Below are 27,386 nucleotides of genomic sequence, written 5' to 3'. Positions count from 1 at the left end.
ATTTGTTTCGACTCCATTCCCTCATCACTTGGCTTTGTGCAAAATAATGGACGTTTTATGGACTTCAATGAACCAGGTAAGGGTGAACGCCTGCGCAATACCGACTGGCGGAACTTCCGGCAAAATAGTGCCCCTAACAACAGACCCAGGCGAGTGAAGTAGGATCATTACGAAGAAATTGAACACGTTGACTCGAATAAAGAGCGTTACCCTAATGGTAAGGATGTTTCTTTCCCTATTTAGTGTTTTGTATCACCGAAGCCACATTGCGACTGTACATTTCCCATTATTGCATTTAAAGGTTAGGCTCTGGCGGATCTGAGGTGGGAAAGTGCACGCTGGCTCGAGAGCTAGCTTGCTAATTTTAGCCTGCTAGCAAACCAAATTTGTTGTGGAAGTTTCTGTCTGTGCGTATCTGGTCGTTTGCAAAAAGATTCGCTTCCTCGCCCAAGTCAGAGCAGCTTTTTTACCATACAATTCCTTGTGCATTTCGTAATCTAGCCATCGCGCCAAGTAAATGACTTTGTGATGCGGCTAGCTCGCCTGCTAATGTACTGATGGCATACAAGACGCTGGTCCGCGGAGCTAACAAAACCCACCAGACCCTGGTTTAGTTAGCAAGTGCTGGCTAAATGGCTAACTGCTGTACTGTTTATGAATTCATAACAATAGAAGTAAATAACTACATGCATTATTGGTCAGAGTGAACTTAATTGGTTGGTTAAGATAGTTAGTAGTAAGAGGTCAGCTTTTTTGCAAACGGAACGATACTATCCGCAATCTCCTTGTCTTGTATTATTCGCCACCGTGCCTGGTTGAGGACTTCACCTTCATTAATGTTGCTATCCGTCCTTGAATTGCCGGCAGCATGCTCCCTTTTCCACTGTCCAGGTATGACAAGTTACATTACATTAAGTTAGGTAACAAACACTTGTATATCGTAGTGCGTACATTTAACAAACGACAGAATGGCAATGCATTGGTTCTGTCAATGGTAGAGTCGATCGAAAGGTATATTATTTTCCCTTTGAAGACACATGTACTCCCATCTCACTGCTCCAATCTAAACTAGCCGTTTTACAAATACACATTTTCCATATTTCATATTTTTGCAGGGATTATCTGAATCGCCCCTTGTACTTGGCTGTGCACCACACTGACATTGCTTCAGTTTTTTAGTCAGTCAGCCCACCCGCCAATAAGTTTGTGCAATTTCGATTTAATTTATTATTGCCCGCAGTCTGGAGCACATGGGTTTTGATTTGGTGGCGTTTGTTCCCTCAGGTAGATGTTTAAACGATGGACTTCAAGCCCTGTCATGCCAAATTGCGGTTTGTCTACACACAAGGTCCAGCAAGGTTGTGTTGAGTCACAAAAATACAGCGGCGTAATAATGGACCACTTTCACAATAAACTGCACTATGCATTTTGCCACTATCCCAGTTGGTTCATAATTGTATTTTAAATTCTAACTTTTTTATAGTCTACATATTTTTTTTAAGTCTGGCATTCCAGCGTTAAAAATCTAATATGGACAATACGAATGGGCAACTATAAATGATTCAATGAAAACATACCCAACAAAGTCTTTGCTGTTTCTCATGCGTTCTCATGCTACACGTATTATTTTTAATCGCAGTCTCCACACAATTCAATAAAATATAGCCAGGCTACGATTTATGGGCTCAAGTAATCATTGTAACAATAGTGCGATTTCTAAGTACAGCCTGAAACGGTTAAATGGCTTTAACTAGAGCCTACGTTTAGTTCCTGTTGAATTTGACAAACGTAGTTTATATGAAACGGAAGCGTATCCAGCGCATTCTCTTTTCACTGTTCACATGAAACGTACTAAAGCAAACGGTTGTCGTTTAAAGCTACCGCGAAATTGTTCTAGAACCATTAGCGAAATGGCGCGCTGCGTCTTGTGGTCATTCGGCTGCATAAAAAGTTAAATGTCGAGCGCAAGTGATATCCAAAATACTGAATGTAATAAAACGACGTGACTTGCCTGACCGCGGGAGGAATCATCAGTCGAGTACCGGCCACATGCTCTCGCTGCTGGAGCCGTTTAAGGCTGACAGGATTGAGTTGCTAGGAGATGGATGACACGCCAGGAAACAGGTCTGGATTAGTCTGGGCTGTTTCGCTGGTAGGATGAGGTCATTGGAGTTTACAAACTACACGGAGTAACTATCACGACATATTGGCAAATGCACGAATTCCCTAATATTATTTAGGGGTACATTATAATGTAGGGTCATATCGGTATTGGCCCGATGCTTAGTTTATGGCGATTATAATGGGCTGATATGATGATATGTCGCAAAACATAAACTTTCATTCTCATAATCACCGAGAGTCTCTTTATTTGTCTTTTATTTTCAGTTGATCTTTCTTTTTTTTTAACCAGGTTGTGTAGTATAAAGGTTAGGCAGCCGGTCTTGTGCTTTAAAGGCTTTGAGTTTAATTCTGTTGAGAGACGCTTTCCCTGATTCGCTTCGGTAAATGTCCATCTGTATAGATGGACTGTATGTATTAAACGTAAAAGTCGCTCTGGACAAGGGGCGTGAGATAAATGGCGAAATGTAATGATGCATCTAAAGAAGACGCCATATCTCTCCAGACTCACGATCTCTGCTTTACGATAAAGCGAGAGAGCAGAAGTGTTGTGCAATACAAATAGCGTTTGTTAGGCTATAATTATACTTCAAAAGTTGATGTCTTTGCTCATCTACTGCCTCCGTGAACGTGGTCACGTTTTTGCAGTGTGCATTAATTATCAGTGTGTAGGCCTATATCCCTCAACGTATTATCCTAATCTTGTGACTAAAATCATAAGAAAATTTTACGGAGGAAGTGTTCCTTGAAGCTCCGACACCATCGTGACGGAGCGGAAAGCACCGGGTGAAGCTAGGCAACTCGGCGGCTTTTTAAACGGGCTGTTCATCATATCCATGCAAAATTGCATCGTACCCGAGGAGTACTGCTGCAAAACTTTGGCTTGAGTGAACAAGCCTCCCTATAAACTTTTACATGGTCTGAAGGACTGCATTTTAAAGTTTGTTAGCCATTTTAAAATACCTGTAATGTGCCTTAATTCGGAAAAATATGAAAACATTAATGAAAAAAATGCTGAATAAATCCTTTTTTAAAGGACAGTCCTGGAGAGTATGACAACCCAAACCGTGACCTTGTTTTATAACAGGTTTCAAGTATAATATGACCTGTTTTGCCTCCCCCCCCCCCCCCACCCATCTCCCCTCGTGTGCATGTGCCAGTTATATAAATGATCTATGACTGAGGAGGGATGGGGAGAAATCAGGTTAGATCTTATCTGCCCTCAGTACCTATTGATCTGACAGCTTGCAGGCGAACACTTAATGCCGCTAATGTAATCCGCGGGGGGGAGGCGGCGGGGGGGGGAAGCCGCTGGGTTGTGTTCACCGAATGTAGGTTAGGTCACATGCAGCGGACGTGTAAGGAGCCCATCGTAAACACCGGCGCGGGCGACCGGGTCGGGTGTCCCGCACGACCACACATGCCACACCTGCCGCCTGCACGCGGGAGATTAGGCGGGCGTGTCCCAGTTACTCCTCCGCCGCCGCGGTGACGTGGCCGTCCGGGGGGGGGGGGGGGGGGGGTGATGGAGGGAGGGAGGAGGAGGGAGGGGGTGGGGGGGGGGTGGGCGGGCAGCGTCCGGGGCCTGGAGGGTACTTAAAGGGGCATCCGCCCTGCACTTGTGTGTCTGTTGCTTCGTGCGACGCAGGGTCCGGACAGCCTCCGCACGCGCTCCCAGTGAAGCCCGCAGCCCCGCCCCCAGCGCCGTGGCCCCCTGACTACAGCCCCCCGCCCCACCCCCTTCTGAAGATGGACGAGCTGCAGGATCTGCCCGAGCTTCCGGTGAGTTCACCTCCGCGCTTAGAGCGCTAGCTGTGCCTTTAAAGAACACCAGCTGCACCTTTTGACAATGGTACCGTTAAAGATTGTATGCTGCACCTTTAAAGAATGCTAACTGCAACTTTTAAGAATGCTAACTGCATCTTTAAAGAATGGTACCTGTAAAGATTGTGTGCTGCACCTTTAAAGAATGCTAACTTTGACTGAAACTACTGCACACACTGGGCTGATAACCCCAAAGGTTATGGGTTCGATTCTCAGCTTTAGTTCACAGGCATTTAGCAGACGCTCTTATCCAGGGCGACTTACATTGTATCCAGTTATGCAGCTGAATATATAGTGGAGCAATGCAGGTTAAGTACCTTGCTCAAGGGTACAACGGCAGTGTCCTACCAGGGAATCGAACCTGCAACCTTTAGGTTACAAGACCAACTCCTTAGCCATTATACTACACTGCCGCCATGTCTAGTGTAGGCTGCTGTGTGGGCAGCAGTGTATAAATTCATGGTCATGCATGTGCATGTGGCCTGACGGTCATACGGGCTATAGTCTATTGTGCATGCTCTGAAACACACAGTTGCTGTCATGACCTCCTACAGAGACATGTTGGCATTGGTTGTTGTGCATGCGTGGGTACTGGCTGCATATAGAATATTAGAATGGCTTCATTCTAATGCCTACGTACTGACCCTTGAGAGAAACCGGCACTGTGATTGGCTCCCTGGCTGAGCGGTGGTCACATGATCTGCAGTCGAAGAGAACCGTCGGTCATTTTCCTTTTACTGTGCTTCTGCAGACTAAGAAGCCTCGGCAGGAGCTGGACGTTGGCCTGGAAAAGGGTCCGAGGTTCGTCACCTTTTACTCCTGTTTGCCCATCCGAGGCACACCGATTACAGCACACACACACACACACACACACACACACACACATGCGCGCACACACACACACACACACACACACACACACACACACACACACACACACACGCGCATGCACATACACACACACACACACGCAGGAAAGGGAAACATTTGACCTCTTGCTGTAGTTCTGATGTGTTGTGGAAGTTGAAACGGCTTTTTTTGAAAATACAGGAAAATGTGTTTCCTGCGTGTTTAGTGAGTTATAAGAATGATATAAGCAAGTCGTGTGATACAGTGTTTGTGTGGACTTGAGTAAGATAACCAACAGGTGAGCTTCATGACATAAACGATCCGGCAGGTAAAGATTGTCAAGTCAACTCATCTATATTAGACAACTAGCCCATAAAAGGAAAATTAATATTAATCAAAAATGTATTAATCGGACAAAATTCTGTTTTAAATGACTTTAATTGCTGTTTTGTTTGGAGTGACCGAACTGTATTTTGGATGCTATATTATATGAAGAGATTTCACCACTGCCTTCAAGTCCAGGGCCAATCTAGTAACGGAGTATCTATGGTGGAGGAATGATCTGCAGTGGTCGTTTTTATTTTGTGCCGCAGGGGAGGGGGGGTTACCGACGGCAACAGCCCGTCAGATGCGGGCAATCCAGCCGTCCTGGGGTCGGACCTAAACCCTTTCCCCCCTCCTACTGGCGCCCAGCTGGAAGGTGAGTGGCCCCCCCAGTGGTCAGCATGAGGGACAGCCGCCCCAGCCACCCCCTACTGCATAATGGGTTACAGTACTTACCCCTATACGCATTTAAACATGCTTTGCACTGATAGCCTGTGAGGGAGCGGAGTGTTATTCTATAGTGGGGCTCTTTTTGACCAGTGAGAATAAAGAGCAGGAATCGAAGGACTGTGGGAAGGCGGAGAGGTGGCATTGCAGCGGAAAGCGTGTCCTGTGTGTCGTTTGTTGCCGCGCGTTAAAAGGTAATCAGATGCAGCTTCAGCGGTGTGCTACTCTGAGTTGCTGGAGCTGGTCCGTTTGTTTTCTCTCCGCTTCCTCCTAGGGAGTCGCAGGTCAGAGGCGGGGACAGAAGCTCAACCCTGCAATGAGACCAGTGACTCATTTACGCACCCCGGTACAGTACGCATGTCCGCACGCGCACACACGCGCACACACACACACACACACACACACACACACGCCCACACACACACACATGCACACACATGCACACACAAGCACACACACACGCACACACACACACACACACACACATGCACACACACATGCCCGCACACACACACACACACACACACACATACGCCCGCACACACACACACGCCCGCACACACACACACACACACACACACACGCACACACACACACACACACATGCACACACACACACACACACACACACACAGAGATACAGCCATCAGGAGCCTATGCACACACACAGTAACACACTGGTACAGACTGAGGTTCAGTCGCAGCTGATCATGCTGATCTGTTGACTGAGGTTCAGTTTCAGCTCATCTCACTGATCTCTGGACTGATCTCACTGATCTGTGGACTGAGGTTCAATCGCAGCTGATCTCACTGATCTGTGGACTGAGGTTCAATCGCAGCTGATCTCACTGATCGGTTGACTGAGTTTCAGTCGCAGCCCATCTCACTGATCTCTGGACTGATCTCTCTGAGGTTTGTTGTTTGTCTTTTTTTCTAGCTGTGACCTGCAAAGGCCTCACCACCACCTCTAGTGATTATTCTACACAACTCTGCCAAGGAACCAGGTGAGTCCCCCTGTCCTCAGACACTGCCCCAAATTCGCCCCCCCCACCCTACCCCCACCTCACACACACACACACACACACACACGCACACACTCATACACACACACACGCTCTCACACACACACACACACACACACATACACACACACATGCACACACTCTCTCACCCTACCCCCACCTCACACACACACACACGCACACACTCATACACACACACAGGCTCTCACACACACACACATGCACACGCACATGCACGTGCATGCAGACACACACGTGCACACACACGAGCACACAGGATCCCATTGAACCAGACCTGGAGAGCCCATAAGTGTACCTTCAGAGTGTCCCTGGTTTCTGGTCTGTAGCATGTGCGTTTATGTGGACGGCACCTCCGCTGTCTTTACTCCTGTTCTCTCTGTCACACTGAATGCGTTTTTCACCCCCCACCCCACCCCCCCCCCCCGCAGGTCCCTGGGACACGTCCTGTCCCCCCCCGCCGTTCCGGCAGTCACCTCGTACCCGAGCCAGCCGTCCTTCCCCCCGCTGGCCCAGTCCACCATCTACAGCGCCTTTCCCCCCGCCAGCCAGGGCTACGGCCTGCCCCCCTTCGGTTTGTGACCCCCCCCCCCCACCCCCCCCACGACCTCACCATGCAGTCCGACCAATGACTTCACAGCCTCCGCTGTTTCCAGAAGACTCTGACACGAATGGATTTTCATTTCTCAAAACATCATTTTTCCTCACGTTTTAGATGTTGAATGCAGTTGATACAAAATGGACGTTTTACCTTCTTTACTTACCGGCACGTTCCTCTTCCCTCTCCCCACCCCTCTCCCCACTTCCTCTTCCTTTACCTTCCTCCCCCCATCTCTCACCCACCCTCTCCCTCGTATTTCTCTCTCCTCCGCCCTGTGTCTCATTCCCTCTCCAGGAACCATGTGGCCAGGCATAAAGACGGAGACGGGGCTGCCCGAGGCGCCCTCTGTAGGTCAGCCAGGGTATCTCAGCTTCAGCACCGCGTATACCTCAACCCAGCCCGGCCAGGCGCACTACTCGTACCCGAGCCAAGGCAAGCCCCTCCTCCACCGCTCAGTCGGCCTCCCTCTGAAAAAACTAACCCTGAGGGGCTTTCAATGAGTTTGCGGTGGTTCCCATACTATTTCTGTTGGGCCCCCTTTGGTAATAGGACCCTTTTTGAAGGCCCCCTGACAGCTCTGGTTCTATTTGGATGCTATTTTGTTTTTGGTCTCTAATGGACTTTTTCTTCTTCCTTGAACCCTCACTGCTGCTCCCCCCGCACACACCCCCCCCCCCCCCCCCACCCCTCGTAACGCCCCCCCCTTTGAGTACCTCTGCTTTAAAACGCGTTGAGCTGGCCAGTTTGATATTTGGCAGGGCAGTTTTACTGAAGCCTGATGTGCATAATGAAGCGCGGGCTCTCTCTCTCTCTGTGTCTCAGGGTCGAGCTTCAACACCTCCAGCGTGTACACCTGCATCCCCTCCGGTACCGCGGCAACGACGGCGTCCACCACCGCAGCCCAGCAGGTAGCTCCGCCCTGCGTCACTTGCGCTGCATGCTGTCTGCTGTCCAATCAGAAACCTGCACAGTCAGCATGCAGTCTGCTGTCCAATCAGAAACCTGTTTGGTCAGCATGCAGTCTGCTATCCAATCAGAAACCTGCTCAGTCAGTATGCAGTCTGCTATCCAATCAGAAACCTGCTCAGTCAGCATGCAGTCTGCTATCCAATCAGAAACCTGCTCAGTCAGCATGCAGTCTGCTATCCAATCAGAAACCTGCTCAGTCAGCATGCAGTCTGCTATCCAATCAGAAACCTGCTCAGTCAGTATACAGTCTGCTATCCAATCAGAACTCTTCTCAGTCAGTATACAGTCTGCTATCCAATCAGAAACCTGCTCAGTCAGTATACAGTCTGCTATCCAATCAGAAACCTGCTCAGTCAGTATACAGTCTGCTATCCAATCAGAACTCTTCTCAGTCAGTATACAGTCTGCTATCCAATCAGAAACCTGCTCAGTCAGTATACAGTCTGCTATCCAATCAGAAACCTGCTCAGTCAGTATACAGTCTGCTATCCAAAGCTGGCTCTAAGCATCCTGTTCTCGCCTCCTGTGCTCCCCCTGCTGGTTCAGGAGTATAACTACAGCACCCTGGGCCAGGGCACGTTCCCTCAGTTTTACACGCCCCCCAGCTACGCCACGGCGGGCCTGACCATCACCAGCGCCGAGGGGGACGGCGTGAACATCACAGGCTACCCCGTCCCGAAGACGGAGGGCAGCTCCACGGCCGGGCTGCCCGGCGAATCAGGTACCTGAGCGTGGCGAATGCGACGGTGTTAAAGCGAGGTTGCTGCAGTGACACAGGTACCCAAGCGCAGCGAATGCGACGGTGTTGAAGCAAGGTTGCTGCAGTGACACAGGTACCCAAGCGCAGCGAATGCGACGGTGTTGAAGCAAGGTTGCTGCAGCGACGCAGGTACCTAAGCGCATGTAATGCGACAGTGTTAAAGCAAGGTTGCTGCAGCGACACAGGTACCTAAGCGCATTGAATGCGACGGTGTTGAAGCAAGGTTGCTGCAGCGACGCAGGTACCTAAGCGCATTGAATGCGACGGTGTTGAAGCAAGGTTGCTGCAGCGACGCAGGTACCTAAGCGCATGTAATGCGACGGTGTTGAAGCAAGGTTGCTGTAGTGATACAGGTACCCGAGCGCAGCGAATGCGACGGTGTTGAAGCGAGGTTACTGCAGTGAAGGAGTGCCAGCGGCTGAGTTTCTCTCCGCCCCCCCCCCCCCTCCAGATGCCTCGTCGGGCGTGGCCCTCAACCCGCCGCCCTGCGACCCGGAGGAGGCGGGCCGTCGCAACAGCGGCGGGAAAGCCAAGGGCAAGGCCAAGAAGACTGACAGCTCCCAGTCCGCCGACAACGACCTGGAGGTGCTGACTGCACGCATGTACCCAGACACACGCATGTACCCAAACGCACGCATGTACCCAAACGCACGCATGTACCCAAACGCACGCATGTACCCAAACACGCATGTACCCAAACGCACGCATGTACCCAAACGCACGCATGTACCCAGACACACGCATGTACCCAAACGCACGCATGTACCCAGACGCACGCATGTACCCAAACACGCATGTACCCAGACACACGCATGTACCCAAACACACGCATGCACTCAAACACACGCATGTACCCAGACACACGCATGCACCCAAACACACGCATGTACCAGCGGCCAACCATGTACCGACACTGCTCATTATACCCTTACTGTAGAGCTGGAACCAGGCTGTCTCATTATAGCCCTTTACTGTAGAGCAGAACCAGGCTGGCTCATTATAGCCCTTTCCCACTGTGGAGCTGAGCCAGGCTGGCTCATTATACCCCTTTACTGTAGAGCTGAACCAGGCTGGCTCATTATAGCCCTTTACTGTAGAGCTGGAAGCAGGCTGGCTCATTATAGCCCTTTACTGTAGAGCTGGAACCAGGCTGGCTCATTATAGCCCTTTACTGTAGAGCTGAACCAGGCTGGCTCATTATAGCCCTTTACTGTAGAGCTGAACCAGGCTGGCTCATTGCATGTTAATGGTTTAGATGTTATCCTGGCTGATCGCCTCCCTCTCTGTTCCAGCGGATCTTTCTGTGGGATCTGGACGAGACCATCATCGTCTTCCATTCCCTCCTCACCGGGACCTTCGCACACAAGTTTGGCAAGGTGCTTAGAAAGATCCGGAAACGCGCACCCTCGGCATTCTCCGTGTTCCGTTTTGCCCCCCTCCCCATCTGACCCACCCTCTCTGCCCCCCACCCCCCAGGAGCCGTCCACCGTCCTGAACCTGGGCCTGCAGATGGAGGAGCTGATCTTCGAGCTGGCGGACACGCACCTGTTCTTCAACGACCTGGAGGTGAGGCCGCTCGACGCCGTCCTCCTCCTCGTGGAGTTTTGGCGCGGTCGGCACGTCGGCCGACGCTGTAGACGTTCGACAGTCGAGCGGAGGTGTGACGGCTTACTTCAAGAGAATGGTTTAGGGAAAATGGCAGCCGTTTGTGGAAAACGGCCACTGTTTACGCACGTCACGGTGACTGGCCGTTCAGTAATGTGAAGACTGCAGTTTGTTTGGCTGTTATGGAGGTGACGGTTGTTTGGCTGTTATGGAGGTGACGGTTGTTTGGCTGTTATGGACGTGACAGTTGTTTGGCTGTTATGGAGGTGTGACGGTTGTTTGGCTGTTATGGAGGTGACAGTTGTTTGGCTGTTATGGAGGTGACGGTTGTTTGGCTGTTATGGAGGTGACGGTTGTTTGGCTGTTATGGAGGTGACAGTTGTTTGGCTGTTATGGAGGTGACAGTTGTTTGGCTGTTATGGAGGTGACGGTTGTTTGGCTGTTATGGAGGTGACGGTTGTTTGGCTGTTATGGAGGTGACGGTTGTTTGGCTGTTATGGAGGTGACGCTTGTTTGGCTGTTATGGAGGTGACGGTTGTTTGGCTGTTATGGAGGTGACGGTTGTTTGGCTGTTATGGACGTGACAGTTGTTTGGCTGTTATGGAGGTGACGGTTGTTTGGCTGTTATGGAGGTGACGGTTGTTTGGCTGTTATGGAGGTGACGGTTGTTTGGCTGTTATGGAGGTGACGGTTGTTTGGCTGTTATGGAGGTGACAGTTGTTTGGCTGTTAGGAGGTGACGGTTGTTTGGCTGTTATGGAGGTGACGGTTGTTTGGCTGTTATGGAGGTGACGGTTGTTTGGCCGTTATGGAGGTGACGGTTGTTTGGCTGTTATGGAGGTGACAGTTGTTTGGCTGTTATGGAGGTGACGGTTGTTTGGCTGTTATGGACGTGACGGTTGTTTGGCTGTTATGAAGGTGACGGTTGTTTGGCTGTTATGGAGGTGACAGTTGTTTGGCTGTTATGGAGGTGACGGCTGTTTGACTGTTATGGAGGTGACAGTTGTTTGGCTGTTATGGAGGTGACAGTTGTTTGGCTGTTATGGAGGTGACAGTTGTTTGGCTGTTATGGGGGTGACAGTTGTTTCCAAGTTACGGAGATGAGCTTTGGTTGATGTATGCAATTTCTGTTGTTGTGCTTATTAGCGAACACTTTTACCCAAAGCGACATAGCTAGGAGGTAAGACTGATTGTCTGGCAGTCGGAGGGTTGCCGGTTGAAACCCCGCCCTGGGCGTGTCGAAGTGTCCCTGAGCAAGACACCTAACCCCTAACTGCTCTGGCGAATGAGAGGCATCAATTGTAAAGCGCTTTGGATAAAAGCACTATATAAATGCAGTCCATTTACCATTTACGAATGTATATATTTTTCCACTGTATGTATTCCCGCTGTGACCGCTCTTCTGTGCCACATGCTCCTCTCCCCCCCAGGACTGCGACCAGGTTCACGTGGAGGACGTGTCCTCCGACGACAACGGGCAGGATCTGAGGTGAGCCGCGGCGTCTGCGACCCGCGCCATGGTTTTTTCCGGCGGCTCGATTTCGCCCCCTGGTGGCCCGTCGGCCAGTCGACGCACCTGAGTGGCCAACGGTCTGTGTTTCCGCAGCAACTACAACTTCATGGCGGACGGCTTCAGCAGCTCCGGGGGCGGCGGCGGCGGCGGCGGCGGGGGGGGCCCGGGCTCCGCCAGCGGGGTGCAGGGGGGCGTGGAGTGGATGCGAAAACTGGCCTTCCGCTACCGGCGCCTCCGGGAGATCTACAACAGCTACAAGAGCAACGTCGGGGGTGAGGAGGGGGGGGGGGACACACCGCGTTCGCGTCGAACGCGTCAGGCGGCGTGTGCCGCTAGGCTAGCGCACGTGGGGTCCCGACGAGTCACGAGTGTGTGTCTAACGAGGGTGGGGTGTGTGCGCGCCGCGTGTTTATCAAGGATGTGTGTCTAACACGGCGGCGACCAACCCTGTTCCTGGAGATCTGCCGTGCTGTTGGTTTTCCCTCCAGCCCTGACAAAGCAGACCTCGTTCAACAGGTAGAGATCTTGCTGAGCTGCTAATTTGTAGAGGTGCGCTAAATGAACGTTGGAATGAAAGCCTGCAGAGATGGTAGACCTCCTGGAACAGGGTTGGTTACCGTTGGTCTGAGAAGTTCGGAGGTGGTCGAGTGGAACGACCACGTTGGGAAGTGATGTTCTGTATGAGTCGATAGTGAAGTCACAGCAAGAGCTCTGGCTATTGGCTGGAGTAGGCTGCTGTTTATAACGTCATGGTTTGAAGGCCGTTGGAGGGCCGGCATATGGAGGGGAGGGGAGGTGTGGAGGCGGGGCTTGGGGAGAGGGTCACGGGCTATGGGTCATGGGTCAGAGGTCACGCCCTCTCTCACGCAGGCCTGCTGAGCCCCATGAAGAGGGAGATGCTCCTGAGGCTCCAGACGGACATCGAGAACGTGACGGACGCCTGGCTGAGCACCGCCCTCAAGTCCCTGCTCCTCATCCAGTCCAGGTACGCTGAGCGAAAACCAGCCAGCCGCACCATCAGAACGGCCTGAAAACTGACAACAAACTGAACGCGTTACATTTAGCAGACGACTTGCACTTTTTTTGTACATTTTTGCATAGTATCCATTTTTACACATGAATATATACTGCAGCAGTTAAGTGCGTTAAGTCGCGTTAAGTGCCTTTCTCAGGTGTACAACGACAGCGTCCTACATGGGAATCAAGCCTGCAGCCTTTGGGTTACGAACCCAGTTCCCTAACCAGTGTTCTACATGTCGACAGATTCAAAATTCAGTAAATAAATAAAAATTAACTGTTCTAGGCTGTTCCTAAAGAAATGAATGAATGAAAGAAGTCCTTTCCTCATATTGTAGGCCGTAATCACATGAATGCTGAAACATTTAATTAAAGTGGAGTAAAAATATGCTGTGTAACTGGCTAAGTGTCTGTCGTTTTGATTTCCTGGTCCCTGATTGGCTGCAGGGGCAGGTGTGTGAATGTGCTGGTCACCACGACCCAGCTGGTCCCTGCGTTGGCCAAGGTGCTACTCTACGGCTTGGGAGACGTCTTCCCCATCGAGAACATCTACAGTGCCACCAAAATAGGTAATCCCCCCCCAACCGAACCCCCCTCCCCACACCCTCTTTTATGCTCCGCCTCCTCGTACCACATGCCCCGCCTCCTTTGCAGACTGTGACTGGTTGCCTTGCCCTTCCTGCAGGGAAAGAGAGCTGCTTTGAGCGAATCGTCTCTCGTTTTGGGAAGAAGGTAACGTACGTGGTGATCGGAGACGGCCGGGACGAGGAATTTGCAGCCAAGCAGGTGAGGCTCTCACACGTTTCTCATCCACGTACACACGTTTCTCATACACGTACACACGTTTCTCATACACGTACACACGTTTCTCATACACGTACACACATTTCTCATACACGTACACACATTTCTCATACACGTACACACATTTCTCATACACGTACACACATTTCTCATACATGTACACACATTTCTCATACACGTACACACATTTCTCATACACGTACACACATTTCTCATACACGTACACACATTTCTCATATACGTACGCACATTTCTCATACACGTACACACATTTCTCATATACGTACGCACATTTCTCATACACGTACGCACATTTCTCATACATGTACTCACATTTCTCATACATGTACACATGCTGTGGAGCTGTGTGCTGTGGGGCCTGCTGTGGAGCTGTGTACTGTGGGGCCTGCTGTGGAGCTGTGTACTGTGGGGCCTGCTGTGGAGCTGTGGAGCCTGCTGTGGAGCTGTGTACTGTGGGGCCTGCTGTGGAGCTGTGTGCTGTGGGGCCTGCTGTGGAGCTGTGTACTGTGGGGCCTGCTGTGGAGCTGTGTACTGTGGGGCCTGCTGTGGAGCTGTGTTCGCTGATGGGTTCTGGGTCTCCTCTCTGTCTCTGCAGCACAACATGCCGTTCTGGCGCATATCCACACACGCAGACCTGGTGTCCCTGCACCAAGCCCTGGAGCTGGACTTCCTGTAGAGGGTCAGGGGCGAGAGAGGGGGGATTGGGCGATGTGGAGCCCAGCCCCTCCCCTGTCTGCCTCGACCACGCCCCCTTCCAGCCCCTTGCAGCTTGACCCTCCCCGCCTCTCCCCTGCCCCCCCCCCCAGCCCACCATGCTACAGTGGTACAGGAGCCTGGTATGTTTGTGATTCACACCGAACTGGACAGGACCCAACACCGGGTCAGTCTCTGCAAACCCTGCCCATCCCATCCCCCCTCCCCCCCTCCACCCACCTGACGGCAGCTATCCACTCTGGGGCCGGCCCTGTCACAAGCAGCACATCTGTACAGGACTGAGGAGAACAGGAGGAGGGGGAGCAGTCTCTCTGTCTCTCTCTCTCTTCCTCTCTCTCCCCCTACCCCCCTATCTCTGTCTCTGTCTCCCTCACCACAGAACAGACCAAAGGTTCGCACTGAGCTCAAAACTTTGAGGTGATTTAGGTTTTGTTCTTTACTGTGATTTTTTTTTCCCACACACATTAGGGCTATTCATCAAACAGTGACGTCATCTTAAATTCACCACCTGTTTATGTGAATACCTGCACTCATATAAACACACGTACACACACTGACCCACACACACACACACACACACACAGACCTTTTGTGCAGAATTAACATCCCTTCTTGTGGGCCATCGAAGCCTTTACCTAACGTTCGGTTATGATCCTGGTTTGCTGTTCTTAAAGTAATGATGATAAAAGCAGGTGTTGAATTTAAGATGGATGTCACAGGCAAGTGGACGAGGCCCAAGCTGTGTCCGGCTCTCGTTCCTTCCCCCTGAAAGCTCAGCGCGGTCGTGTGCTGTGCGGTGTCGGAACCATCGGAACAGTCCGATGGGTTCTAGGACCCGCGTCCGAACTCCGCGGGCCGGGCGCGAGGTGCTGGGGCGCGACAGGCGGCCGATGCACAGCCCAAAGCCCCCCGAAGTCACCTGACCAGAACGTTCCGCGATTCGGCCATGTGACCTCCGCGGGGTTCCAAACTGTGGTTCTCAGAGCGAAGGCCTCAGTCGTGTTTTCAGAATCGAATCCCTACGGTTCGATTTAGGTTTCCTCTAAATATACATGTGTGTTGTTATTAATGGAAATGTTTGAAATGCTGGTACGTCCGACCGAACGCGTTCCATGGGGTTTTTTTCACCCCCCCCCCCCCGGAAAAATGTAGCTTGTCAGGTTGTAGTCAAAACATGGAGTTTCGTGCTGGAATTGCTCCCTCTATAACTGGAAGAGCTGCACACCAGTGACCGTCACCAGCAGCCCTGACGTCCTCCTGAACGGAGAGGTGCGGGTCGTACTGATGGAGCAGCGTCCCCTGTTCAGAGACGTTTCTCACAGATCGGTTCAGATGGAGATGCAGCGCGTTTGTTCTCTCAGATGGTTTCCGCGCAGTTCTAGCTGCTCGGCTACCTACCGAATAACTGACCGACTGACCGACCGACCGACCGAGCTAGCAGCTCCCCCCGAAGCAACAGCACTACCTTTGTGTTGCCACTAGATGGCGGAAGCACACTTTCGTTTTGGGATCTACCAAAGTTCACGCGGGCGCTGCTCAGCGCCTGTCCTGTTAGGGTCTCGTTATGTTTGCGCGGCCGACAGGAGAGCCACTCGTGGAGTGAAACGGGAGCTGTGGCCCACAAACCCAAGCGCCGTTTACCAAAAAATGACCCCGCCCCCTCGCCGCCGCTCACCCCAGGAGCCAGCTCACCTGCACAGGCGGAAGAGGAGTCGCCATCCGCGCCGCGCATACAGTTCAGACGCCCGAAGCAACAGAGGCCGCCTTTGGGGCGTGGCTGTGCTTAATTAGCGTAGAGTCGCCGTGGGTAGGTAGGTCGATAGGCCGATATTATAGGGTAATGGGGGAGGAAATCTTCCAGTTGTGCAATACTTTCGTAGCGAACGGTGTATTCAGAGCGAGGAGGTGGTGGTGGTGGAGCTGGAAATGTTGAGCCGACGTGTCACGAGAGAGAGGGAGAGAGCCAATCACTGGTCCCCGTGGGAGAGACGGAGAGCTGACATAATCTGGTCCTTGTGATGGAGGTGTGCGAACTTCTGTTGCTGGTCCCCCCACGACAGCTATGGAAGTGATATACCTAGAGTGTGCACCATAGAGCTTGCAGAGCTGAGAATGGGTCCGGAGGCTAAGAGCTGATATCTATGGTCCCTGTGAGATTATGACTGAACAAATCTGAGCCTGAAGATTTAGCAATTTCACATACAAGCAGCTTGACGATTACGAATGTGTGTTTCGTGTATTTGTGTGTTTGTACATATTTATATAGTGCCTTTTAACCCATATATATCAACATCTGTAAGGGATATTCTGAAATGTGTTTAACGTATCATGAAATACGATCATTGTTATCCTGTAGTAGAACTGAAGTGTTATTTGAATTTTTTTTTTTTTTTTTAAACCATGTATGTTCTTGAGCAGTGCTGAAAGGTTCTTTGGCTTTTTTTGTTTGTTTGTTTTTGGTAAGGTTTTGTCAATGTTACATTAATAGTCTCCTTTGCAAGTAATTATCCCAGTTTATTTCAATAAGTATGTCAATAGTCTTTTAGAATGTGTGTTCTTCCTGGGTGATGTCATCTTTCACTGCCCAATCAGTGATGTGCTTTTATGTCACATGACTTTGACAAGCTCTACTATGGTTACTCTAGGATCCAAGGCACTGTGAATCACCTCCTTATCGCACAGACAATCAGTGGCCGTGATGTCACAGCTGTTTTAGTCCCAGGCATCTCTGCAGCCAATGGGATTTTAATGCATCCAGCAGTGCCGCTCACAACTGGCTAGAGAATATAACAATGTCCTGTCACTTGACTGTCAATATTTACCCTTTGAAGAATAGGTTTCTTCTTTTTTTTCAGAATTCTATGTTGGTGTTCTAGAACTCCATTGGTTCCAGTTACCGGTAGGGACTGTTACATCAGCATTGGAATGTTCAGTTAAGAACATTCTAATCACATATTTGTGATCTCACACCTTAAAGGGTTAAGAGTCTGTTTTGGTTCCCCTAATCCAGAACCATATTCTAGGTACACTGGGTCAGAGGGAAGGGGCTGGGGCAGGAAATGTAGGGGAGGGGATAGGCGGGGGTGTGGAGGGGCGGAGGGATAGGTGGATTTTAAGTAGGAGGAGGGAGGGGATTGAAGCAGCCAGCAAAGATCCAGTGACTTTACTTTTTCATAACGAGTGAAGACGTTCCATCGTCGTGTGGACGTTTTATATTGACTTCGTTATTATTGCAGCAGTAGGGAAAAGGAGAACAAATCTATTTCCTTTGAAACATCAGAGTTGCACCTAGTTGTTTTTTTTTTTTTTTTCCATGAGGTCTTCTATGCAACAAAAAGGAAACAAATTTCTTACCACAAATGCAAACGCAGCATTTAAATGGCTGTTCGTATTTCTGAGTGGTGCTCGGTGAGAGACGCGGTGCAGTGTTGTCAGTCCCAGAGCAAGATCACTCAGGTCATGGGTGAAAAGTTTGATTTATTATGCTTTAAATCCCCTGGTGAGGATTATTCTGTTCATGTTTTCACACTGTTCATTTTTATTTCGTTTCTTTTTTTTTTTAAATATGTATTATTCGTCTGGTCCAAAGTTTGTTGGTCTCTGGTTTAAATTGCCTCCACTGATCTGCATAATGACCCCATGAACTGGACAACAGAAAATGTTCTGTCTTGTTTTTTTTTTTGTATCGGACCGTATACTGTTTAGTGGCCCAAAATGTTTTCCTGTGTACTGAAAAAAATTCTTCATAGTTGTGTAAATAAAAAAATTTAAAAAACGTATTTTGTAGCGGGTGGTAAATTGAACAGTACTGCACGTTTTCTTTCAGGTTGTTTTTTCATGTTGTCAGGTAAAGCTGGATAGTTTTAATGGCCAAACACCTCAATCTGCTGTAATGTACAAAAGGGGCCTTTTCCACAAGCCTGCTCTTTCCTCTACACTTAACCAAGAAGGAATGATAGGAATGTAAAAGTAAAGGAGTACAGGTGGATATTTTACCCCAGGGTAAACATTTAATCTTCATCTCCCCCGTTTCACATGCAGACAACAGCAGCTTACATCCTGTGGATGACTTGACTACACGAGTAAAAACATTGGTCATTCTGTAACAGACATTTTTACGTTTATCTGGCTTTTTACAGGGAAACAGCCTCCCATGCTTATACGTACGGTGACCTCATATTAGAAACATGAAAACGAACTCCCCCCGATGTCGTTATCAAGTGTGAGACTAGCACAAAGGCCTTACATTCAGTCAACCAGCAAACACATTTACATGTCTGTTAAAAGTTACCATATGGAAATGAATGAGGCTAGAATGTCAAGCAGTTAACTCGGAAGAAGTTTTTTTGGAATTCTGGAAGTCCGTGTTCTAGAACTCCATCGCCGGACGTGCGTTCAAGACGGCGACCGTTCGCTAACGTTTGCCAGCACATTCAAACTTGTTTCTGTTCGCCACCGAACGCTAGCTAACGTTACCTAACAGTCAGAAAAGGTAGTGCGCCGCAAACAAAACTGACTGCGGACAGGAAGGACGCTGAGAGAACAGACGTTTCCCGTTTCACCGTAAAAAATGTGAGCGAGAAGTAAAATCGTCATATCGAGGCATGGCTTCCTCGGCATATCGCTCAATTCTGCAGACCTCCTCATCAGTTGCGCTACATGACAATACAGAGTGGAATCCTATAATATCTCATGTCAGGACCACTATCATTGAAGTCCTCTAATAGCCACTGCGAAAATGACCCTCCGTTTTGTCGCATCCATTTTTATCTCTGGGGATTGTGTGTGTGTGTGTGTGTGCGCAGCTAATCTCGCATACTACTGGACTGGGCCGATCAGCCTAATACTTGTGCATGCTGGCAGCAGGACAAGGACCTGAATTCTCAAATATTTAGCAAATCGGTCAACGACAAGTATTTTATTTTATTATATTTATTCATTTCCATCATTGTCCATTGAAATACGTTGAGTTCTAACTCCTCACTCCTCCTAACCAGCCGGTAGGGGCTGCAAGTGATCAGCAACCGCTTCCATTTGGAATAAAAGACCAACAATGTAAAATGTCAATTTCAACCTTAAAATGCCAACAAAATAATCCGCCAACTAACGGGGTACGTTAATGTTTGAATCTGTGGCTATTATTTTGTTGGCATTTTCACATTGAAATTGATATTTTACATCGCTGGTCTTTTGGAATTGTTCGCGTCCAGATTGTTCCTGTCCGGATTTGAAACGAAAGTGCCAGACTATAACGTCAACGTTAGCTCTGTCTAACACATCGTGGCTGATATGAATGAAATTTTCAGTGGCACATGGTAAAAACTTGTAATATTTTATTTGTTTGGTTGCATTGATTGTGTAGCCTCTATTGTTGCATCAGCAAAGCTAGCACGCCTGGCGGGGATCTGCACTCTACTGAGTGCACTCTTCTAGTTATTAAAATACGTTGATGGCGAAACCAAATGGAATGTTCATTTAAAATCGTTCAACATTAACCGCAAACTTAGTTCGCCATGAACCTTCGTCATCTTGAACGCACGTCGGTACCGATTGTCACATCAGCATTAGAATGTTCAGTACATTTACAAAATAAATTACATAGGTTTGTGCACAAAGCAGAATTCATATGCTGGTCCTATGAAATTAGGTTTAACATTACAACACCATTATAACAGTACTAGCAATAATACATATAATATATGCCATTGCTGGGCCTGAAGCTCAGATGCACAATAACAGCAATCAACATAATTTGCTTATTATAAGCTTAAAGGTATAAAAGTTGCCCGAGAGACGGTTTTCATAAATAGTGTGCTTGTCCTTCAGACTGAAACATATAACTAGCATTGCCTTTTGTAAACCGGAAGTACCTGAGGCTGGCATTGTTGTGACGTTATATTTTGCACATCCACACAAATGGCTTCACAGTCCAGCGCTGATCGCCCGGACGTGCTCGGGGGCCTTCGTGAACGTCCCGCGCCTTGTGTCGCGCGCGCAATGGGAGTAAATTGAGCCAGCGGAGCCAAAATGGCCGACTTCAAAGGATTCCTCCCCCCTCAGGGAGCGCTGTGGGCAGCAGTCGGGGGCGGCGCCGGAGCGTAGAAGAGCTGGGCGTGGCCGGCCATCCTCTTGTTCTGCCGAAGCGGCGGGGGCGCGGCCTCCGGGGCGAAGGACCGGAAGGGCACCCCCCCGCCGTCGAGCACGTCCTCCCCGGCCTGAGGGGCGGGGCCGAGCAGCCGGGGGTGGAAGCAGGTGTAGTACAGGCCTTTGAGCAGCAGCCCCGCCGCGTAGCAGAGCGGCACGCCCGCCGCCAGGCCCGGGGCGTAGCGCTGCGTCTCCGCGGGGTCCCTGTACGCCCACCAGGTGGCCAGCAGGATCCCGCCGTCGGCCGCCATGAAGGCGTGGTAGATGGCGGCGCGGGCCCTGGTGCTGCCGTCGGTCACGTTGAACCAGCTGAAGTACCAGATGAGGCCCACGGTGGCGCGGTAGAGCCACTCCCCCGCCGCGCTGTCCATGAAGCTGGTGCGCTGCCGCCAGGCCCACAGGAAGAGCGCCCCCCAGTGGAGCAGGAAGTGCAGCGCCACGTAGGCCGGCAGGACGGAGGCGAAGAGCGCCAGGGACACCACGCGCGGGGCGATCAGCAGCAGGTTCCACAGGAAGTAGACGGTGGAGGAGCCCCAGCCCTGCTGGGCCTTGTCCGGGAGGAAGGAGCGAAGGGACCGGTGGTAGTCCACCAACATCCAGGCCACGGAGGAGGTGGAGGCCACCACGCTCACATCTGCCCAGAAAAGAAAGGAGAGAGGAGGGAGGAGGGAGGAACCAATCAGCTGACGGGGCCACCGAGAGAGGGACCAATCGGCTCACGGAGAAACGGGACCCGTCTGTTTACGGTGTGGCAGTTAGAGAGAGGGAACTGCAGCCTTGCCGCTTCGCGAAAAATACATTTGCAAATACAAAAAACATGCAAAGCGGCAAACCAGGTTTGCTTGGCTTTTCGCGAGGGTTCTGCTGGCCTCAGACCAGCAGTTCGTGAGAGCTGGTGCTTCTGCTGAGGGCGCTGTCAAGGCAACAGGGCCGTGTGGGGGGGGGGGGGGGCGCCGGGGTCGCAAACCAAAGTGGGACTGGTGACAGTTTCACTCTTTTGATTCGCACATACTCTCACCTACAGCGACCTGCGTCACAGTGCATACAGTGCTTCAGCTGAACTAGTGTAGATACAGACATGGACTGTAACAAAATGGCAGTGCATGAAGAACTACTATAATAAACACATTGCCACACATTATCAAGTATCAATCAAGCGCTAGAGCAGGGGTGGCCAACCCTGGTCCTGGAGAGCCGCAGGGTCTGCTGGCTTTTGTTTTTACTCAGCGCTTAATTGATCAATTAAAGCAGTTGATTAGTTGATTGACAGTTAACTCACCTCACCTGGTTCCTTCAGTCTAAGTGGTTGTGTATTTAGTGAAACAAAACCAGCAGACCGCGGCTCCGGACAGAGTTGGCCACCCCTGCGCTAGAGTATTCATGACAGAGAGCACCAAAGATTCAAATCCCTTTGAGCAAGCATTTCAGAAGCATACCGGATGTATGCACAGCTAAGGAATATTACACAGTTCAGGAATATACTTGTGTATACACACACACAGGCTCACTCACACACGCACACACACAGACTCACACTGCACAGTACACACTCGCTCACACTCACACACAGGGTCACTCACACTGAGTGCGCGCACACACACACACACTAACACACACACGCACACAGGGTCACTCACGCTGCACGACGTACACACACACAAGGTCACTCACACAAACACACACACACACTATTACATGCTCCCCCGTTCTGCTTTTATTCCCCTTTGTCTGTCTCTCCCTCGCTCATCTCTCAGGTGCCTATGATTAGGGGCTGATTGCTCCTGTAGTGCCCCTCCTTTCAAAAGGCTTTGTTGTTGCAGTTTAGTTTTTCCTCTGTTTTGTTAGTTTAGGGAGAAGTCCTGGGTCCGACAGCCCACTGCGTGGTTGCCCCAGGCTTCTCCTTCCTTTTGTTCTTTTTGGCCAGACCTCCCTGCTCTTATTGCTTCATCATTTGTGAGCATTTTTGTGTTTTGTTAAATAAATGCATTTGCTTGTTTACTCTAACTGGGTGTGGCGTCCTATTAACGTGTTCCTGCCTCTGGCAGAGCCAGTGGTTTTTGAGGCCGTAACACACAAACAGGGTCACTCACACTGCGCGACGCGCACACACACTCACACACACACACACACGCGTGCGCAGGCTCACTCACACTGCACGACGCGCACTCGGTTGGTGCGCAGCATGATGTAGAGCATGAGCGTCAGCTGGGGGGCGCTCTCGCAGAAGGTCTCGATCAGCCGCAGCATGCTCAGGTCGTGGGTCATGTACACCGCGTACTCCGAGCCCTGCTTCCCCCGCCACCACACCTGGAACCCCTGCCTGATGGCCGAGACGTGCCTGCGGGGGGGGGAGGGAAAAGGCCCCGTCAATCACTGGTCACCTGACTCAGCTGGCCCCGCCTCTCACACGACACAGCCCCAGCACGGCGAGATGACATCAGCGCCGGGCTGTACGCTACAGCACGGAAGACACGCAGCCTAGTACTTTAAACCCGGACAAATGACGTTTTCCACGGGTCATTACTTCAGTCAGACTTATCAGCAGCTCAGCTGGTTGCGCAATAACATGACGCTGTGACCTCTGAACGTTAAATTTTTTACATTTTTAGCTACCAGCCTGGGTAAATAGCGCAATTTTCGATGATCATAACGATGACAGACTGGAGATGTGGTTCTCAAAGTAAAACTGATTTTTCCTTTGCTACAGATGAAATAGTTTCCTTGGTTTCCGACCACATGAAAGCAGAACTCCCTGATGCAATCCAGCAAGCGTGAATCAGCCAAAGCTGCAGATGACTGATGATCCTCATTTAGGCTGGTGTGCCTGTAAATCACACAAAACTATCAAAAAAACAAGTTCTGAACATTGAAAAGGAAGAAAATAAGCGCTCTGCCTCTTCGCTTAGAAGCTCATTGGCTGACAGCATACTGCAAATGAACACATTAATACAGATTATTGTTCTCTGAACACCCACGTTTGTGATGTGCAATATGCAGTACTCACAGCGCGTGTGTGTCTGTGTGTGTGTGAGTGTGTGCGTGTGAGCGTGTGTGTGGGGGAGTTAACTTCTCCTCCATGGTTCAATTGAAAGCAAACACTGGAGCCAGGGTGCAGCCTTAGTACTGAGGGCACAGCTCCTGAATGTCTACTGAGCGGAAATTATGTCATTATCCACGGTTTCAGGCTCCTGTATCTAAAAGGAGTATACGGTACAACAGTGGTTCTCAATGGGGGGGGGGGAGCCCAAAAGGGGGCCTCAGGGAGGTGATAAATTATTGAAAGCTTCAATCAGGAAACATCAAGCCATAAGTAATTAGTCAAATAAATAAATAACACAAAGCAAGCAATTAATAGTATATAAAGTATAATAACCTTTTTAGTTTCTGTAAATTTCTCACACTCATATGTTTGCTATGAATAGGGAAAGGGAAATGAAGAAGTACATTTGCTTTGTAAGTATTCCAAGATTACTACAATGGCAAAAAATTTTAATCACTTTTATGCTTTTATGGGGTTAAATGGAATAAGCTTGACTAACTGCATTAGTGTGTAAAGACGGAGTCGCGAAGTTGACAGGTACGACATTGAGACGTTAGTTAATGCATCGATATCTTTCATAAATGTAACTCCCCAGCAATGAAACAACTGTACTTAATTGTAAAAAAAAAAAAAAAAGTTACTAGTTTTATTATTATTGTTATTGTTGTTGTGTTAACTGCTAATCTGCTAGTATGCAGCTATTCCTTAACATGCTAGAAAAGTTACATTGTGAGTCACTGTGAAAAGTAATGCAGTGTCAACAGTGTGAACTCGTGTTATATATTCTGATGTAGTAAAATAAAGTTTGTTTCTTCAATATTACAAAATAACATATAAAGTGACAACATAATGAATGTTTACATACCGGTATATTAGAAAGACTCCTTATAATATGAATGAAATCATATTGCCAAAATATACTTAATACAGCTTGCTATCTCGAGCCTTACCTGAAAAAGAATCCCAGCTGAAGAACGTGCAGCCAGCAGTACAGTTTGAAATGTTTCTCATCGGCCAGAAGTACGTTTTTGGAAGTTGTCTGCTCCTCGTAGCCCTCAAGCTCGCGGTCGTAGCTAAACCAGAACCAGCTAAACATCTGGACCACGACTGAGGAGAGAACCATGAAGCTGACCAGCACTCCGAACCAGAAGAAGTCCCCGCGCAAGAAGAACTCCTGGGCGACCCACAGGTCGGATCCAATATCGAAAATGAACGTGAAAACGCCAATTACCGTGAAGAGGAAATCCAGCCACGAATATTCAGAAAAGGTAGAGCATTCCATGCTCCCGACAACCGAAAACTGTCCATAGAAGTTAGCCTACGCCAAACTCACGACTTCCTCACGTCGCTTACCGACCCTCTCCACGACGACTTGCTTTAGGAAAAGTCGTGAGCCGATGTTAAGCTAACACATGTTGAGCTAGCCGGCTAGTTGACGAACTTTACATTGGCGAGCTGTCTGCTGTCTCTTCCGGATGTTTTCTGAGCTGTCAGAACACATGACCTGTCTGAACTGTTCCATTTTTAGGAATAAATATAACTCTTGTCATTTTATCGGTGTAGCCATGATAAGTGTGGCCAGTGTGGTTAACCAATTCCGATACTAGAAAGACATCACTCACAACGGATTGGGGAATTCCGTGCCCGTTACTACCGCCTTGTGCTATCCCTTTCCCTTTCGCAAACCACTGCACACTATTTACTGGCCCCTCCTATTTTTTTACAGTCTTTGGGCCCCTCCTACGATCAGTCGAGCGTGAAACACGGTAACACCCGGTATTCTAAGTCTTTGCGTTACGCCCAAAGGCTCTTAATCGAATTGACAAGCCCGCGCACGTATCTAAACACGTTTCTATTCATTTGTGGTTTACCGGTTGAACGAATTATACAGCCTATTTACCTGTATGAATGAGAAAGTTAAAGAATAAAGTTTTCACTACTGATGGGAAGCTGAAGTACACGCCATAATTGTCGACACAGACACATTTACACAGCCACACAAGTCGTGCAAGACAAATATATATTTTAATAGCATCCCAGAATGTACAATGTTTGCACTGTTATCCAATGTTATCCAGTTTAGTAGAGGCTTTTGGATAACTGTATACAGGCACATGTTGCAGGATGCATTGTATTGTGTGTAACTGTGCTGCTTGTAAAACAATATATGGATAACACAATAGATTGTATTTATGTAGCATCTTTCTGAAAGAGCTTTGCGGCGAAGGGAGAAGCTCACATCAACCACCACCAATCTGTAGCAGCTGCCTGAACAATACACAGCAGCCATTTTGTGGCAAAATGCTGAGCACGCAGAGGTGAAGAAGGAAAGAATGATCAAACCTTTAAACAAGAGGATTACTTGGTGGCCGGATAGAGAGTGGCTGGTCGTGAATTTCCCTCCTACTTTTTGGGATAAGTCACATGGGGACCTTACTGATGGAGTCAGGACTTCAGTTTAACTCTCATCTGAAATACTGTCTCATACAGTATAGTGTGTCCCACTGCACAGGGGCATTCGGTTTTCTTTTTGGCCCAGAAGGACAACTGCTCTGTACAGTCCCAGCAGCCCTTCCTGCTGCAACGTTTTGCCAGATCTCCCAACCAAGTATCAATATTATTCGATACACTATGTGAATACATATAAATCCATTGGATGCCATCATTTTTACATTAAATATTCTCTCCATGGTGTTACCTTACAGAGAGCTTCATAACTTAAAGAGTCACAGTAAAACCACGGCAGGTTGGAAATTAAGCCTTTTATTCAGAAGTCCCAGAGCAAGAAAACAGTGGGGAATTCCAAAGTGACAAAGAGAGAATCTGTTCACACATCTGTTCAGAGGAAAAAGGAATGAAGTTAATGCATCATGACAAAATACATAAAGGGTCTTGGGAAGGTTCATTGGAAATGTGACTGAAATGGCATTCCTTAAGTTAATTACCTGTTTGGATTTAGGCGATGGCTTGCTTGCACGATCATGACACAGGACATAGCGAGTTATTTCTAGAGGATTAGTAAAATACTTGCAAAAACTGACTTTGGCCCAGCCCCAAATCACAACAGCCTGCATGTGACATGGTGTTGTCATATTCTCTTGCTTTTAGACAGCAATAGACACCCACACCCTCTCTGTTCCACAATGGCATACCTTCAAGAATGCATATGGTTTATTGACAAGAACAGGCCATTCAACCCATTCAGACTCATTTTACCTGCTGGGTAGAGAGACTCTGGCACTGAATCAAGTTTAGAAGACGGACTGAAACCCTAGATTTCACAGCATATGTATATGAAGATTTATGTCTAACATATTTAGTATGTTTCATTAATAACAAACTACTGCTGTTTACATGAATGTGTACATAGGCAGGATACACTCAGTCACCATAGATGAGGGTATCTATTATATGACTAGCAAGAGCACAGAACAGTCATATGTGAAAATATGCCAGCCTTGTCCTTCTAGATAAATTATGGTAATTGATTATCCAGAATAAATATCACATTTTCATTAAATCATATGGCAGTCCATAGCTTGAAAACATTGGCCACGCATTCTGGTGATAAGACAATGGGAGACATTATATATA

The 27,386-nt window shown here is 49.1% G+C and overlaps 2 protein-coding genes across 2 annotated transcripts; one reads left to right on the top strand and one right to left on the bottom strand.

The window, feature by feature from the left end:
- Positions 1-8: 8 nt before the first annotated feature.
- eya3 (EYA transcriptional coactivator and phosphatase 3) lies at positions 9-15,289 on the top strand. Its single transcript, XM_064348725.1, has 19 exons — positions 9-217; positions 3,770-3,903; positions 4,697-4,746; positions 5,388-5,494; positions 5,840-5,911; positions 6,503-6,569; positions 7,037-7,179; positions 7,501-7,638; positions 8,029-8,114; positions 8,722-8,896; positions 9,387-9,520; positions 10,228-10,311; positions 10,412-10,501; positions 11,970-12,028; positions 12,146-12,324; positions 12,923-13,037; positions 13,517-13,638; positions 13,755-13,855; positions 14,490-15,289. The coding sequence occupies exons 2-19, from the start codon at positions 3,871-3,873 to the stop codon at positions 14,568-14,570; spliced, it is 1,836 nt and encodes a 611-aa protein (XP_064204795.1). The 5' UTR covers positions 9-217; positions 3,770-3,870; the 3' UTR covers positions 14,571-15,289.
- A 5,243-nt stretch (positions 15,290-20,532) lies between these two features.
- Positions 20,533-25,513, bottom strand: LOC135261995 (XK-related protein 8-like). The gene is made up of 3 exons (XM_064348726.1): positions 24,743-25,513; positions 22,903-23,090; positions 20,533-21,386 (listed from the first exon to the last, which is right to left on the bottom strand). Exons 1-3 carry the CDS (start codon positions 25,072-25,074, stop codon positions 20,665-20,667), a joined length of 1,242 nt encoding a protein of 413 aa, XP_064204796.1. The 5' UTR covers positions 25,075-25,513; the 3' UTR covers positions 20,533-20,664.
- Positions 25,514-27,386: the final 1,873 nt, after the last annotated feature.

This window comes from Anguilla rostrata, chromosome 8 (genome assembly GCF_018555375.3).
Source record: "Anguilla rostrata isolate EN2019 chromosome 8, ASM1855537v3, whole genome shotgun sequence".
In the NCBI taxonomy this organism is placed as follows: domain Eukaryota; kingdom Metazoa; phylum Chordata; class Actinopteri; order Anguilliformes; family Anguillidae; genus Anguilla; species Anguilla rostrata.
Note: the sequence above shows the minus strand (reverse complement) of the source record. Positions and strands in the feature narration are given on the sequence as shown.

Excerpts from the sequence above, each read along its gene's own strand:
- eya3 (XM_064348725.1), top strand. The coding sequence starts at position 3,871 with ATGGACGAGCTGCAGGATCTGCCCGAGCTTCCG. Across the intron at positions 6,570-7,036 it reads CAACTCTGCCAAGGAACCAG|GTCCCTGGGACACGTCCTGT; the intron begins GTGAGTCCCCCT and ends CCCCCCCCGCAG. Across the intron at positions 13,639-13,754 it reads CTACAGTGCCACCAAAATAG|GGAAAGAGAGCTGCTTTGAG; the intron begins GTAATCCCCCCC and ends CCCTTCCTGCAG.
- LOC135261995 (XM_064348726.1), bottom strand. The coding sequence starts at position 25,074 with ATGGAATGCTCTACCTTTTCTGAATATTCGTGGCTGGATTTCCTCTTC. Across the intron at positions 23,091-24,742 it reads CAGCTGGGATTCTTTTTCAG|GCACGTCTCGGCCATCAGGC; the intron begins GTAAGGCTCGAG and ends CCCCCCCCGCAG. Across the intron at positions 21,387-22,902 it reads CCGAGTGCGCGTCGTGCAGT|ATGTGAGCGTGGTGGCCTCC; the intron begins GTGAGTGAGCCT and ends TTTTCTGGGCAG.